Raw genomic sequence first — 16,617 nt, forward strand, 5'->3', positions numbered from 1 at the left:
AATTAAAGACTCGTAATTATATTCGTGGCCAAGTAACGCGGTTGTTTAATGAACATGATAAATTCACGAGTATGAATAAAACTGAGTGCAAGGCTGTTCAAATTAAACTGGTTTCGTACAGTGATCAGTTGAACAGTCTTAATACTGTAATCCAGAAGTCTTTGTATGGAGACGGGGAAAATGAGGAGGAGTTCTTATTAGAATTGCAGTCTTGTGATGATTACTCAGATAAATTAAATACCTGTTTTGCTGTTTTGCAATTGATGGATTCTAAGCCTGAGGCCAAGGATTCTGAGACCGCAAGAAGTCTCTTGAAGAGTCCTGTAGTTCCACTTCCGGTTTACGCTAGCACCGAAAGTGAGAATGTTGAAAAATTTCTTGTTGAGTTTGAATCGGCTATTGCCACATATTCTTACACTGAGAGGGATAAACTATTACTTCTCAAGCAACAGGTATCAGGCAGAGCCTCAATTTTGCTCGAGAATCTTGAAATTTCAAAGCAGACTTATACTGATGCTAAGAAATTGCTTAGAGAAGCACTGGCTTCTCGTTCGCTACAGAAATTCAATGCAATTAAGCAATTAAGTGAAATGAAGCTTGAGTACGGTACTGATCCTTTTTCCTATATTGGAAAAATTACTAATGTAACTGAAACTTTTTCTACATTGGACATCAAAGTAGATGATATTTTGCAGTATTTCATCTGGCAAGGCATGAATGAGTCCTTTAAAGCTCAACTTGTAAATGTGACTAATCATGTACGTCCATCACTTGAGGAGATAAAAGAAAATTTTCTTTGAAGTATCTGAACGTTATATGGACGTCACAGGAAAGTTTAATTAAAGGGGGAGACAAGGAGGAAAACCTTCTACATCACTTGCAGTTAATGTTAAATATAAGGATAATGAAACTAACAGAATTAGTACTGCTGACGCCGCTTCTCCGAGGAAAAGGTGCACTCTTTGCCAGGAAAACCATGCAACACATAAGTGTATAAAATATAAAGAACCAGAACATCAGCTGAGACGCTTAGAAGAACTTAATGGTTGCAAGAAATGTGCTAACATTGGACATACCACGGACAAATGCAAGTTTAAATTTTTTAAGAAATGCTATTTTTGTAAGGGTTGGCACTTTTCATTTTTGTGTGATCATCAAGGTGAAAAATCTCATGATGAAAAACTACAAGTGAATAGGAGAGGTGGCAAGGAAGTAAAAGCAGGCAAATCAAAACACAGGGAAACCTCAAGTGATGTGATGATTATAACTAAGGCTTTGCATACCTCTGATGGCGCCTCTGTTTTGCCAACTTTTACCTGTGAAATGTTGAATGGAGCCCTTGTTATAGGTTTGAAGAACAGTGGCTGTCAGACCAGTTTTGTAACTGAAAAACTTGCATGTGATAATAGGTTGAAAGTGTTAGAAGACAATGTCTCTTTAACAGTCAATGGTTTTAATTCAATTAAGAAGTATAAATCCAAGATAGTTGAATTAAAGTGCAACTTAGATGATAAGGCTTGTTTAATACATGCATTGTGTGTACCAAGCATATAGATATAAATTTGTCATTGCCAGGAATTTCAGAAGTGGCCAGGGCCTTTGCCAAAAAAGGCTTCCAATTAGCTGATAAATATTTGACTGATGGTAGTGATAAAATAAAGGACATTGACTTGATACTTGGTACAAATGACGCCCATTGTTTATTAGATTTTTCTGAAAAATTTGGCAATGATCACCAATCTGTTTATTTGGGATCAGCGGCAGGAGTGATGTTAATGGGTAATGTCAAGATTATGCAACAGAATTTACCTTATCTTTCAAAGGATTTTTCTTGTTCTCGGTGTTCAGAGCATTCCTGCTCTGTTGCCGATTATGAGGAAACATGTGAGTTAAATGGAAACAAATCCCCTGTATTTGATGGCATAGATGAATGCTGCCAGTATATTGGATTTGGTAGTTCTATGGGTGAGCCAAGTGGCTTAAGTTTGGAATGCGAGGTGGAGGTTCAAGCTAACTTTGCTATTCTAAATGAAAAAGGTATGATTGAAGAATCAGAGCTGAGACGTGCAACTGATGAGATGCTGCGGTCTATGTATGAGAAATCTATTTGTGAACCAGACCATCAAGATGGAAACTTTATGTCAGATTGTAATGGAAATTTGATTAAGTTTACGCTTGATAACGCAAGGAGAAACGAGGAAGGAAGGCTAGAGATGCCTCTTCTATGGAATGAAAAGAGCTGTCATTTGCTTGGACGGAATTTCGACCTTGCAAAGGCAGTATTGAGATCCAACACGAGAAAATTACAAAGGAACAAGGCAAATTTGGAACTTATGAATGAAAATTTTAAAGAACAAGAAAAACTTGGAATAATTGAAAGAATACCAAAATCTAGAAAGGTACATGGATGAGCATCCTGAGTGCAGTTTTTTTAGCACACATGGGAGTTGAGTTTTTAGACTGGATCGGGAAACAACAAAATGCAGAGTTGTTTTCCTGTCCAATGTTTGTGAACCTAGCAGGTCCAGTGTGATGACGGTCAATCATAATCAGGCTATGTATGCTGGCCCATCACTCAATCAGAAGATAATGTCTGCAATGCTTCATTTGAGATTCGGATCTAAATTAATGATCTTAGATATTAAGAAAGCATTCAATCAAATAGCACTCAGTGAGCTTGATCAGCAGAAGTTTTACTCTTTTTGTGGTATAAGAATGTTAAGAAAGGGGATTTCTCTATAATTGCCTACAAAAATGTTCGTCTTCCTTTTGGACTTCGATGCAGTCCTACAATTTTGATGTTGGCTCTTTGCAAAATTTTAGTACTGGATAGCAAGAATGATAATCCTAGACTAAGAAATGCAAAATGGATAATGTATCAGCTCTTCTATATGGACAATGGTGGATTTACTTGTGAATCATCCGAAACCTTGAATTGGATGTATAAGATTTTACAGGATATTTTTAGTCCTTGCAAAATTGAACTACAGCAGATGTTTTCTAATGATTATACACTACAAGATAAAATTGATCGAGAAAATATGCAATCGGATGTAGGATGCAAGAAATCTGAGATGGAGGTGAAATTACTTGGGATGATCTGGAATCGTAGGAGTGATACAATTTCAACCAGGAGCTTGTGCCTTGATGAAAAGGCTACTACAAAGAGGGAAATTTTGCGATCCATTGCATCTAATTATGATGTTTTAAACATAAATGGTCCTCTTCTTAACAGAGCTAGACTTTTTATGCAGGACTTACAATGTGAGAGAACGCTCGGATGGGATGCACAACTTAGAGACTTTCAACAAAAGGAATGGAGAAATATTGCAAACCAAGTAAATTCTGCTCCTGTTTTTGAGCTTCAGAGATGTGTTGGTGAAAGGACAGATGAATATAAACTTGAGGCTTATGTTGATGCTAGCAAAAGAATTTATGGAGTTGTTGTATATTTATGCAATATGAGAAGTGGTGAAAGAAGCTTTGTATTAGCGAAAAACAGACTCATTGGATCCAAACTGCATGAAAAGTCCATTCCTTCACTCGAATTACAGGCTATATGTTTGGGTACAGAGGTTTTGTTGGATACCTATAATGAACTGAGTGGCACACAGTGCCTGGTGCCCATCAAAATAGTTGACTTGGGGCTATTCTCAGATAGTTTTGTTGCCCTGTCGTGGCTTAAGTCCTTTTCTCATAAGTTTGATAAAATGCAGAAAAGGTCAGTGTTCGTAATGAACAAACTGAATCATATAACAAAGCTATGTGAGGGGAGAAGTGTTGGATTCTCATTCGTTAGTGGAATGGACAACCCAGCTGACAAAATTACACGATGTCTGTCATTCAAAAGTTTAATGAAGTCTAATTACCATAAGGGTCCCAATATACGTGATCTCGATCAAGCTAGTAAAAGTGACATTTTAGGTTTTAAGGTACCAATGGTCGAGAATTTAGAAACCATTGAGGCATATAGTGCATCGACCAGTGTAAAAGAAAGCCAAACTGTAAAACTAGAGCACTTAATACCTCTAGATAGATACTCAAATATGGATAAGTTGATATCTATACTTGCGAAAGTTCTGGAATGCTGGGATCGATGGAAAGGGTTTATAAACAAGTCACATGGCTTTGATAAGTAGGACCTCCGCTCTGTGGCTTTGACTCAAATCATCTCTAGGGATCAACAAATAAATTTTCCAGATGTTATTGACTATTGAAGTAGTAACTCTAAAACCAAGATGGCTATGCCTAATTTGATATCACAGTTGAATTTGTATCCAGACACTCATAATTTATAAGAGTGAATTGTAAATTTAATGAGAAGCGCAGTGTAACCAACCAAACTTATCCTATTCTTTTATCAAGAGAGAGTATTCTAACAAAACTTATTATATTAGATGAACATTTGCTTTTGAAACATGCTGGTTGCTATGCCCTTTTGACAGAATTACGTAGGAAATTCTGGATACCAAAATTCTTCTCTACAGTTAAGAGGATTCTGAAGGAATGTGTTGTATGCCGGAGATATAACCAAAGACCTGTCAAACTTAATCAATCAGCCTATAGGGAATTTAGATTGAGTCCATCTGATAAACCTTTTGGTAATGTATACCTTGATTATTGTGGTCCATTTTATGTGAGACAAGGGAAAGATAAAGTCAAGGTTTGGATCCTTGTTATTTCATGCATGTTCACACGAGCAGTTAATCTTAAGATCTGTATGGATATGACAGTTGAAGAATTTTTGCGTGCTTTGTCACTGCATTCTTTTGAATATGATACGGAAGTCAATCAGAAATAATGTAATTGAATTTAGGGATTTTGAATATCTTGTTTGTCATGCTGTACATTTGATCAACAGAAGGCCTATGCATTCAAAGAAGCATTAAAAGATTGTTCTAATAATGTACCAACCCCTATAACGCCAGAGGAACTTATTCATGGATATTCATTGGTCTCTTTGAATATTATTCCTGCATTACAAGCTGACTCTGTTTTTGATGAGGATTTTCAGGTTGATTTTGATGTTGTACATAAAATTAAAACATCTTATGAGAAGCTGAAACACATTAGAACTAACTTGCTGGAAATCTGTCATCGGGAATTCATGAACACTTTAATTAAACAAGCTACTGATAAGATGGATAGATATGCTCCTGTAAACCATAAACAAATCAGTATCGGCGATATTGTGCTGATTAAGGATGATGGATATAAACCTGTTAATTATCCTATGGGAATTGTCAAAGAAGTTTTCAAGAATATCAACGGAGAGGTAACTGCTGCAAAAGTTCTGAAGGGTAAAACCAATGAAATAACTAAAAGGCATGTTACTTCTGGAGTCTGATGAGGATGCTGTAGCATCTGATGATGATGATGATGATGAGGATGCTGTAGCATCGAAAGAAGAGATTCCAGGCATGGACGTTTCTAGAAAACGTCCACTGAGAAAAGCTGCTGAGATATCACGGCAAAAATTCAAAAGCATTCTAAACGATGATATTTCAGACTAATTATATTTTTTTTCTTTATTTGATCAAATTTACATAATTCTTATGTAAAATTTGATTTTTTTCCCGGGAGTGTTGAAAAAATAACACTTAAGTTGTTTTTTGTTTTCTGGTTTTTTTTTAATATGGTGATTTGGTAAGTTTGTAAATGATTGTTTTATTTTTAACTTGCATTTTTAGTGTTTTAATACTTTTTGTTTACATAAAATGATGACAATTCCTTAATAACCTGTTAAAAATTAAGATGGTTTGGGTCGTTGAAGAGATTTGCTGCTCGTTATACATTTCTTACAGAAAGGAGAAGTGGGCGGCTTTTAATGAAAATGAAGGCAGTTCTTAGCCATTTTCACCAGTGACAACATTGGATTTACTTACCTCTTTATCGACATGGTGAAAAAATAAGTGATCGGTACCATGGATCCGCATCTTACGTTACCTTCTACTTGGAAGCCTTATCAAGAGCCAGCACAGCAATTGTGATTTGTTGCATTTATAAACAGCATACACGGACAGTATGGGTTGTGAGGTGGTTATTCGTTCGGCCTTACTGTAAATTTGGCTTGTTGTATACAAGTAATATACTTAATGGCAAAGTGGACCATTGCCTTTAGGGGTTCTCGAGAATGGTAATTGGAAGTTGGAAATGCTTGACCATCGCTTTGACCTCCATTTAAGGCGATCATCTTCGACAGCAGCAACAACGGCATTGGTTTTAATTTAAGCAGTAATACATGAAACCATTTTATTATATCTTATTCAATTTCTTAGTTGAAGGTTTCATTAAAATAAGAAAATTACTCTTTGTATTAATTTTCCAATTACGTAATAAATTTGTCGAGAAAAACCGCTAAAAGCCTTACGTAACAACTCCACAAAACTCCCTTTGCGGTTTCTAAATTACCGGGAGATATCTCTCAACCCAATTCATTATTAACGACGATAACACACCAATATCATTAATGAAGAGTACCACCATTAAGTACTTTCACTTACTGAGCAGTCCTTGTAGACGCGAGTACTCACGGGTTGATTTTCAGACCTTAGAGGACCGCTGTGTTATCTCGTTTCTGAAAGTTATTTGCATAACCTTAAAGTATGGACACAATAAAGGTTTATCAGATCAATTTATATTCGCCATCCACAAAACTGAAACATAAGAAAAAAAGAAATAAAATTGAGGAATATTGTAGAGTTAAATTTAATTTAATAACTAAAGGTTAAGTACATCAAAGAGTAGTAACATATAAGTGACAAATGAAATTAATCACTCAAGGGGAATTGTAAATCAATGGCATTTAAAAGAAACAAATTACAACAAAATTAAAAGAATCAGGGCCATCGCCCTTTCTAAATCCACACACACATCACTACCCAACACTAGGTGACTGGTCACCTCAAAAGTTGAGCCAAGAAGAGCAAGAAGCTGTTGGTTCCGTCCTGCATTCGGGTTTTGTTGGGGGAAAAAGAGACAAGTTACATAATTACCAAGAAGCAGAACTGTCTTGGAAGGTTTTCATGAACATAAAAAACGTCAAGTTCGTTGTCACAAATAAATTCCAATTATAACAGTGTGCAATTTCAACATATTTATTAAATGTAGTGAATTAATTGGTGGTGTGTGCCAATACAATTTTGGGCGATGTCACTCCCTCTCAGTGTACTACGCACATACGCATACACACCCATAGAGGGGCACGCAAAGGAGAGACCAGAGGGGCGAACTACTACCCTTCCTTTCCCCTCCCGATCTCTTGACCTCTCCTAATGGCTTCTCTGGCGAGAGGCACAAACAAGATCCAATAACACCTTCAACTCTTACCATACGAGCGCCTCGGCGGCGTGGTTGGCATGGTATTAGCGTCCCACCTCGGTGGTCGCGGGTTCGATTCTCGGCCATTCCATTAAGGAGTGAGAGATGTGTATTTCTGGTGATAGAAGTTCACTCTCCACGTGGTTCGGAAGTCACGTAAAGCCGTTGGTCCAGTTGCTGAATAACCACTGGTTCCATGCAACGTAAAAGCACCATACAAACAAAGAAAACTTACCATACGTGATATGCGCAATACAATCACCAAGAGCAATTTCAATTTATATATATTATATATATATATATATATATATATATATTTATATATATATATATATATAGATATAATATATTATTAATATAAATAATTATTAATATATATTATAAGGACAAATAAATTATCATAACTAAAACAGTAATTATACTGCGTTTTGACATAAACGTCGGTAGACGTTTATGTCAAAAGACTTCGTCTTTCTGTAAAACCAACCTTTTGGTGCTAACTCCACCACAGATACTATATAGTACGTGCTACAACAGTCTCGAGTAAATGTGTTTTTTTCACCCTTATTATGTCATGCAATATAGTCGTACATATTTTACAAAATATATGGGCATCCGAATATATTTGGTTTTCACATGTGATAATCAATCAATAATTTCTTATGAGACAGACACTAATAACTATATTAAAAGACAAATAGCACAGAAACAAGTGAATACATAAAAACATTAGAAAATAAAAGCGTTGTGAGAGTAATTCCTCAAATTGAGAAAAATAAATGGAAAAAGGTATATAGATATATGGAAGTTATGAAGAGAGACGAAAGGTAACTCGGGAGGATGAAGGAAGAGGAAATGAAGAGAAATGCACAGTAAAAAGAAAGAAAAAAAAAACTGGAAGGGAGAGGCCATCAGTTAGTCATGGATAAATCTACAGAACAAGAGAAACAAAAAGTAAAGATAGAGTTAATGATACAACGCTAGCAAAAGCTCTTTACAGTGCTAGAGTGAATTTTCTATTCTAAACTATACGGAAAATACTACATGGAGGTCAAATTGTGACGCAAGAAGTTTGGGGAAGAAAGTGTAAGATGAAGAGCTAAGACAACTATATTAAGAAAGTGAGAAAAACCAGGCAGGGAAATTCTTGCTCACAGAAAAAGAAAAGAGAAGAAACATACGCTACACAGAAAGTGGAAGATAAAAAAGAATACAAGAAAGTAAAAAGAAGAAGAAAAAACAACTCAGAATACGATCGTTAGGAGGTGCCGATGCTAGTCAACCGGTCTCCCGAGATTCACATTACTACTGCTACCACTTCCAATTCAGAATGAACACTAAAATAAGGAAAACCTTTAGAAATGAAACAAAAGAAATCAAATATTTGAAAGTTTCAGAAGAGTCTACCAGGAAATACCTTGAATATATAGAGTATAAAATAAGCCAACAAGACAGAAAATGAGATCTAACCCAGTTGGAAGAAACAATGAGGGAAGCAAAAACAAATAACCTAGAGAAGATAATCAAAAGAAAGTTAAAGAAAGGAAAGCAAGAAGAAATAGAGCCAGTATGGATCACAAAAGAAATAAAGAAAGAAATAAGCCAAAGAAGGGTATGTAACAAATTAAAAAGGAAAGCCACAAGAATAGAAGAAAAAAGATACTATGAAGAAGCATATCTTAAACAAAAACAAAAAGGGCAGATAATAATAAAGAAAGCATATGAAGAATATGAAGAAAAGGTTAGAAATGAGATAATGAATGATAAAGACAGATACAGGAAAATATGGGAATATATAGACATGCTGAGAGGAAAGACCACATCAGAAAAAGAATGGATAAGAATATTCGATGAAAATAAGTAAGAGATGAAGGACGAAACCCTAGGGAAAGAGCTGGTAAAATTCTGGGAAACAATATACCAAAAAGAAGAAAACAAAATAGGAGAGATATGGAATGAAAGCAAGAAAGAACAGTACAAACATGCCATGGAAGAAATAGTGAAAAAATTAGGACAGCAGATGAAATACCATATATCTTTAAGGGAACACGTGCATGGAGTGTACGATCTGACAGAGATTAAACCCGTGGAAGAAATCACCATAACAGAAGAAGATGTGAAAAATCAACTTGAGAAAATGAAGGCAAATAAAGCACCAGGGCCAGATGGAATAAAGCTAGTTCTGTTCAGACTACTCTTACAAAAGAACAACCTTCAAAAATAATTGGCAGAATGTTTAAACAGCATACTGAAGGGCAGGAAAACGCAGATCGAGAAGCTGGTTTAAGTATAAAACAACACTTACGCCCAAAAAACAAAACCCCACAGTCAAAGATCTGAGGCCAATTGCTCTAACAAATGCATCATATAAAATTTTCATGGGGATCCTGAAAACCAAAATAGAAAAGCATATTAGAAATATAGGAAAAACGAATTAACTGCAATCAGGCTTTACCGCACGAAGGAGAGGAATAGATAATTTATATATTTAAAAAAAAGCTAAATGTAACTAATTGAATAAGACAGGGATGCAATGGCTCAACCGTATTTTTTCTACTAATAACGTACCTGATAATAGAAAGATTAGAAAATACAACAAAAGGTTTTAGAAATGAAGTAATAAGGAGTGGCACTATTATATACAGACGATGGATTAATACTGGGACACACACTAGAAGAAATGGCAAAATCAATGAAAACCCTTATGGAAATTGCAAGTGAATGTGGCTTAAACATAAACAAGGACAAGAGTAATATACTAATATACAACGACTGGTACAGTATCGATGATGTGGAGAATATGGAGCACATAGAAGGAATAAAAATAGTTAAGAATATTAAATACCTAGGAGTGACACTCAACAACATGAAAGACTGCTTCAGAGAACAGATAAAAAGGGCCCAAATTGAAGCAAAGCAGATGGCAAATATGGCTAATGCAGTCATCAATAAAAGCTGTAGCAGAGTAGAAATAGGAAAATTGTACTGGAAAGGACTAGCGATGCCATCATTCATTTATGCCATGGAAGTCATGAAACTTGACAAGAAAACTATAAATGAACTACAGAAGATAGACAATCAAGTATATAGAGCAATTTTAACAGCGCCCAGTTACACAGCAAGTTGTGCGTTAAGATCTGAAATAGGGGCCTCTTCCTGCCACTCAAGAGATATCAAGAATAAACTATTCTACCTGAAACACACACTGAAAAGTGGTGGAAATAGGCTCTATATGAGATAACCATGGATCAGTATGAAAAAAAAACCTGGATAATGCAAGTAAAATAGTACATGAAAGAACTAAACATAAACTTAAGTAAAATTGAAGAAGTTAAAGACAAACAATTAAGAGAAATAATAAACAATTGGGACAGAAAAACATGGCAGAAAGAAATGAATGAAAAGTCAACGTTAAGAATCTACAGAAAATATAAAGAAAACATTAGAGAAGAAATCAGGTATGAAAAAACAAGCTGATCAGTAGGGCCAGACTAGTTATACTAGGATTAAGTGAAAGAAATAGTATAAAAGAAGATACAAAATGTTTATGCTGTAAGGAACAAAATGAAAATTCAGAACATTTCTTACTTTACTGTCCAGCATACAATGAGACATACAACTACAGGTTTTCCTTGAGAGAATTACGGGAGGCGCTCTTATCTAGTGAATCCACAACTCCAGGTGAGGATACAATCATATATGAAATGCTAAAACACCTCCCAGACGATGCCAAAAAATATTTACTGAAGATTTTAAACAAAATATGGGAAACTGGAATTTTACCCAACGACTGGAAAATATCCATAGTTGTTCCAGTTAAAAAGCCTAATAAAGATGCTTCCCTAGCCACCAGCTATAGACCAATAGCTCTAACCAGCTGTGTGTGTAAGCTGATGGAGAAAATGATAAATACTAGACTAGTTTGGCACTTAGAAACTAAAGGATTAATATCATCATTTCAATTTGGTTTCAGGAAAAACCGCTCCACCTTGATCCGTTGCTGACTGACCAACCAAATCCAGCAAGGATTCGCCAAAACAATGTCAGACCATTGGAGTATTTTTTGACCTCGAAAAAGGCATATTGGACACTGCCTGGAGAATTGGCATCATGAAAAAATGCACAAGATGGCATATGTGGAAGAATGATCAGATTTATATATTCCTTTTTAACGGACAGATTTTTTAAGGTAAAAGTGGGAAACTCTTTCTCCCAACCTTTTGTGCAGGAGGAAGGAGTTCCCCAAGGAAGCGTTTTAAGTGTAACACTCTTTTCAGTGGCAATAAATAGTGTGGTTGAAAAAATCTTGCCTCCTGTTAAATGCTCACTTTTTGTTGATGACCTTGCAATATACTGCACTGGATATGATTCATTGTCAGTATGTAAACATCTGCAAAGGTTCTATTAACGCAATTACTAAGTGGGCTGATGAGAATGGGTTTAAATTCTCCTCTTCCAAAACAGTTGCAGTAAGATTTACCAGATGCCGGCGTGTGGAAGAAGTTCCCACACTTAGTTTAAGAGGATCTATCATTCCTTATGAAAGTGAAGTAAAATTTCTGGGGATGATTATTGACCACAAACTAACATGGGCCAGCCACATAAATGCCCTAAAGATTAATGTGAAAAAATCTTTGAATATTTTAAAGGTTGTTGGCTAGTTGGGGGGCTGATCCCTCTTTTGAGGCTATATGACTCACTGTGTCGCTCCAAGCTAGACTATGGCTGTCAGATCTATTCCTCAGCTTGTTAAAAAAACCAAGCTAAAGGAATTGGATGTTGTACAGAACAAGGGGGTGAGAATATGCTCAGGGCTTTTAGAAGCTTCTCCTGTTGAAAGCATATATGTCGACACAGATCATCTTCCCCTAGATCTAAGAAGGCAAGAGCTAGGGTTGCGATACGTGGCTAGAATGAAAAGTGCTCCCAAAAATCCCTTCCTTTGAAGTACTTAAGGAAACAGACTCGCGGAATTTTCTCTGGTACAAGAGCTTCTAAACCATTCCAAATTCGACTGAATGAGGATGTTAGGGATAACCATCTCAAATCCCAGAAAAGTCCTGGAAGTAAAACATCCTGTAAATCATCCATGGCTTATTCCTGAAGCATTGGTATGCAAGAAATCATTTAAGAAGAAGGATTGTACTGAAGAGGAGATTAGGGAAAATTCTTAGAGCACGACGTTACCCATGCCAATTATGTGAAGATTTATACAGATGATCAAAGTCAGATAGTGTGTTGGGTGTGCTGTTATCCTTGGTGATACAGCATATACAGCTAAATTACCTGACTTGCATCAATATTCACTGCCGAATTAACAGCCGTAGTCTCTGCCCTAGACTTAGTTCTTCAAAGTAGTGACACTAATTTTGTCATATACTCTGATTCTAAAAGCACTTTAGAAGCTATCAAAAGATTTAATAGCTTTCATCCATTAATCCAAAAGCTTCAGGAGTCACTTTTTTCGTATATTATTGTCTGCGTAAGTCGGTTTCTTCTGTTGGGTTCCTTCTCACGTGGGGATTCACGGAAACGAGACTGCAGACAGGGAAGCAAAAGCTGCTAGCGCTCTGCCAGAAGCAACCTTCAGGAAAGTGCCTCATACAGACCTAAAAGGTCCTATTAGGTCTTTTGTATTAAGTAAGTGGCAAGAAAGGTGGACTTCTCCTCTTCTTGCCAATAACAGTAAGTACAGAAGTATTAGGAAAAATATACAGCCGTGGCCTTCGTCATTTCAGCTTGACAGACGAGCAGAGGTTATTTTAACGAGGTTAAGGATTGGGCACACTTATTTAACCCATCAATTTATTTTAGAAGGAAGCAGCCCACCATTGTGTGCTTGCTGTGACGAGATACAAACAGTGAAGCACATTCTGATGGTTTGCCCCAGATATTTTAACCAAAGGGAAAGATATTTCCAGGGTAAAATCCCTCTCAAATATCTTGGGAGATGAAGCAGACATTTCTGCTCTCATCTCCTTTTTAAAGTGTATAGAAATTTTTAATAATATTTAGATAAATTTTTATAAATCATATACAGATTTTTAAAGACATTAAACTATTTTAAATATATATTACTCCATTCATTAAAATTCATATTTTTAATTTATTTATTAGTCACGTTTAATTTTATGAATCATTTCTTTCACTAATTCATTCATTCATTTACCATAATTGAACTTATCTAACCTTCATTACGGCGCTGAATGGCCTTCTTGGCCCCAGTGCCTGGGCTTTAGCCCTAAATATCATACATCCATCCATCCATACAATGAGATTAGAAATAGATATAGCTTTATGCAGCAACCCTATCAAGAAAATAAAGAGGAATTAGTAGCAAATATACTCTTATTGATAGATCTACTGAGGGAAGAAGTGGAGAATAGGAAAGATTTTATAAAAGAAATGTGGTATATCAGAAAGAAGAAACTCAAACACAAACAAAGGAGGAATAAAAACAAGCAAGAGAGCTGTTTCAAAGAAATATCCCACCTACTACTACTACTAGTACTACTACACTATTTATACCATCTACCTATGATTGATACAATTATTTCACAGCAATGTCGAATTTTTCAAAGGAGCCGTACATTGCTAACTTACAAAACTACATCAGCAATGCTACTGCTATCATAAGTAATTTCACACAGCAAATTGGATGGACGACACCTTTGGAAACCGAAGAACCTTTGGTAGGTGCAAACCTAGCTAGTAGGTATGCTTGGTCCAGGTTATGACGTAGGCTAGGCAAGATACTGTCTACCTAGTAAGTTAGCATAATTCAACGTCATTTTTAATGTAAGTTATTTTTCTTTTAGAAATGAGGGGAACTACTAGGTACCTCCGGTCGGAAGCTAGGTAAACCCATTGACGCCGATGTTTACTGTAACCTTCTTGGGAGTGGACCGGGTTTCCCAAATGCCAGGTCACGAAGCGCCTCAGTGGCGTGGTTGGTATGGTGTTGGCGTACCATCTCTGTGTCACGAGTTTTATTCTCGGCCATTCCATTATGGAGTGAGAGATGTGTATTTCTGGTGATAAAAGTTCACTCTCGACGTGGTTCGGAAGTCACGTAAAGCCGTTGGTCCCGTTGCTGAATAACCACTGGTTCCATGCAACGTTTAAACACCATTCAAACAAACAAACAAACAAGCGACGCCCCAAGTCAGGATAAGAAGGCATGGCTTGGTTAGGTATGGACCTGTCAGTCTAGGAGAAGTTAGGTATAGCCTAGTTACGTTTGCAAAATCTGTCCTGAAGCTACTCGTCCCACAAGACTGGAAAGTAGGGTATTGCATCGCTGCGCGGACAGGCAGACACTTTCCCAAAAAATAACTTTAGCACTTCCAGTATCCTGAATTGAAGCACGTATCATAACCCAACCAGCGTGGAAACAACAGATCAAGACCTCTACTTTCCTCTCAAAGTAAGTACGTATTTTCTTTCAAGTCACAAAATAATGCCATACGTAATTTCTGGTTAAACACAAGTTAATGAAAGTCTAGCCATGCGCACTGCAAACTTACCTTCCATGATGCTTTCAAAATTTTACTTACTAGGGTAAACAATCACGGACGATCCACTATCATCAAGCTGGCTGGGTCTTATTCACTATATTTAAGTGGTGAAACAAGAATACAATTACAACTCTAAGCATACCATTCAAAAGATTGAAGTTTCGTCAACATAATGTGATATAGGGTAGAATATCACGACAGGCCAACCCTCATCACGGTGGACGGGTCTTATTCACTCGATATTTAATTGGTGAAACATGAATACAATTGCAACTCTAAGCATACCATTTAAAAGACTGAAGTTTCGTCAACATATTGTGATATATGAAAGCCCCATACGAATTAAAATAAGCATGTGAGCTCTTCGTAAAATATGTTTTCAAGGCAGTTTTGAAATCCAATATGGCGGCTACGTTTTGCATGGACGGTTCTCATCAGTGACGGCCACCATCTTTCCCCAGCCTTCCCAGCACTCATTTGAACAATGTTAGCGTATGTATGTAACGTTTATTGATCTTACTCAAGATTGCAGTTGTAATCAGCACAATAAAACAACATTTTGTTGCCTATATTAGTGAAAGTATGAAACTTGTTATTCCCGGGGTTTGGATGGTTGGAGCTGAATTCATTCTTACCTTGTAATCAGTGGTTTTATCCTTACTGCCATCACAACTGAAACTCCACAGTCCTTATTTGATTGTAATTATACACATTTTGGTCTTAATTCACTCCACAGTGCACTCGAACCACATTGCTGTTCGTGTTTCCTAAGCACTCACTCCGTAAACAAAGTTACGAGCAGCAGACGACAACACTGATTATGAGATGCAAAGCTTTATTCCCTTAATTGTTTACTTTACTCAATATTTAGTTTAACTCTACTTCAAAATGTTTATTTAATTCATGTCCATTATCCCTTTTTTGCAACCAAATTAACCCCCCAAAATTACAAATGTTTCGGATGTACTTACGAGCAGACGACGTGAGGAAAAATGGCTCATCGTTGCCAATCTAGTGGAGCGTCACACATACGCCGATGCATTTACAAACTGTTTCGATGAATTCTAGTTGTCATAGTAATGCAGTAATGATAAAATTGCTCTAATATGTATATATACTACAAATAGATACGCTAATTTCACTTATTTCCCACGGTTTGTGATGCTGTTATTACCTAGTTTGGAGGGTTAAAAACATACCAATTGACAACATGATAAACAATTGAAGAGCGCAAAACGCCGCAAAGAATGCCGTAGTCCCCTTGAATAAGTACGAATAAGTGCTGGTAAGAGGTGGGTTTACGATTGTTGTGATGAAAGTGCCCCAGCGTCTATGGGTACAAGTGGTGTGCAGATTTAGCACATGAAATGGGAAGTTTGTTGACACAAGCGACTCCGTAAACATCAGATAGCGTCAATCTTCGAAAACATTTTAGGTTGTAAGTAAAAATTCTAAAGCTTTTGGTTTGGTGAGATTTCCACTGCAGTAGGCCACCCTTTCAGTACCCTCTGTTTAAATCTTAAAATTTGGCCTTAATTTCTAACTTTGGAGAAAATACTTACTTCGAAAGGAGAGTAGAGGTCTTTAGCTCCGTTTTTCACCAACAAGAAGTCGCGACTGATGTCCATCTCCGGTGTCAGGACGCGTTATAATGTACTTTTTCGGAGGGTGGCTAGGTGTTGATTGTAGGTGGCCTGCTTGGCCTGCTGTGATATTCTACCTTATGAAAGCCCCATACGAACTAAAATGAGCATGTGACGCTCTTCATAAAACATGTTTT

At 36.6% G+C, this 16,617-nt stretch overlaps 1 protein-coding gene across 2 annotated transcripts in view; it reads left to right on the plus strand.

Annotated features, from left to right (window-relative positions):
• Positions 1-13,812: 13,812 nt before the first annotated feature.
• The window catches only part of LOC135217513 (U11/U12 small nuclear ribonucleoprotein 48 kDa protein-like), a 251,591-nt gene continuing 248,786 nt past the window's right edge, over positions 13,813-16,617 (plus strand). The window contains exon 1 of one of the 2 annotated variants that reach the window (XM_064253468.1): positions 13,813-14,012. In XM_064253468.1, the coding sequence (XP_064109538.1) occupies positions 13,884-14,012 (129 nt within the window). In that variant the 5' untranslated portion in view covers positions 13,813-13,883. The remainder of the gene's footprint in view (positions 14,013-16,617) is intronic. The other variant, XM_064253469.1, reaches the window with a different exon arrangement.

The sequence above is a fragment of the Macrobrachium nipponense genome, chromosome 7 (assembly GCF_015104395.2).
Source record: "Macrobrachium nipponense isolate FS-2020 chromosome 7, ASM1510439v2, whole genome shotgun sequence".
In the NCBI taxonomy this organism is placed as follows: domain Eukaryota; kingdom Metazoa; phylum Arthropoda; class Malacostraca; order Decapoda; family Palaemonidae; genus Macrobrachium; species Macrobrachium nipponense.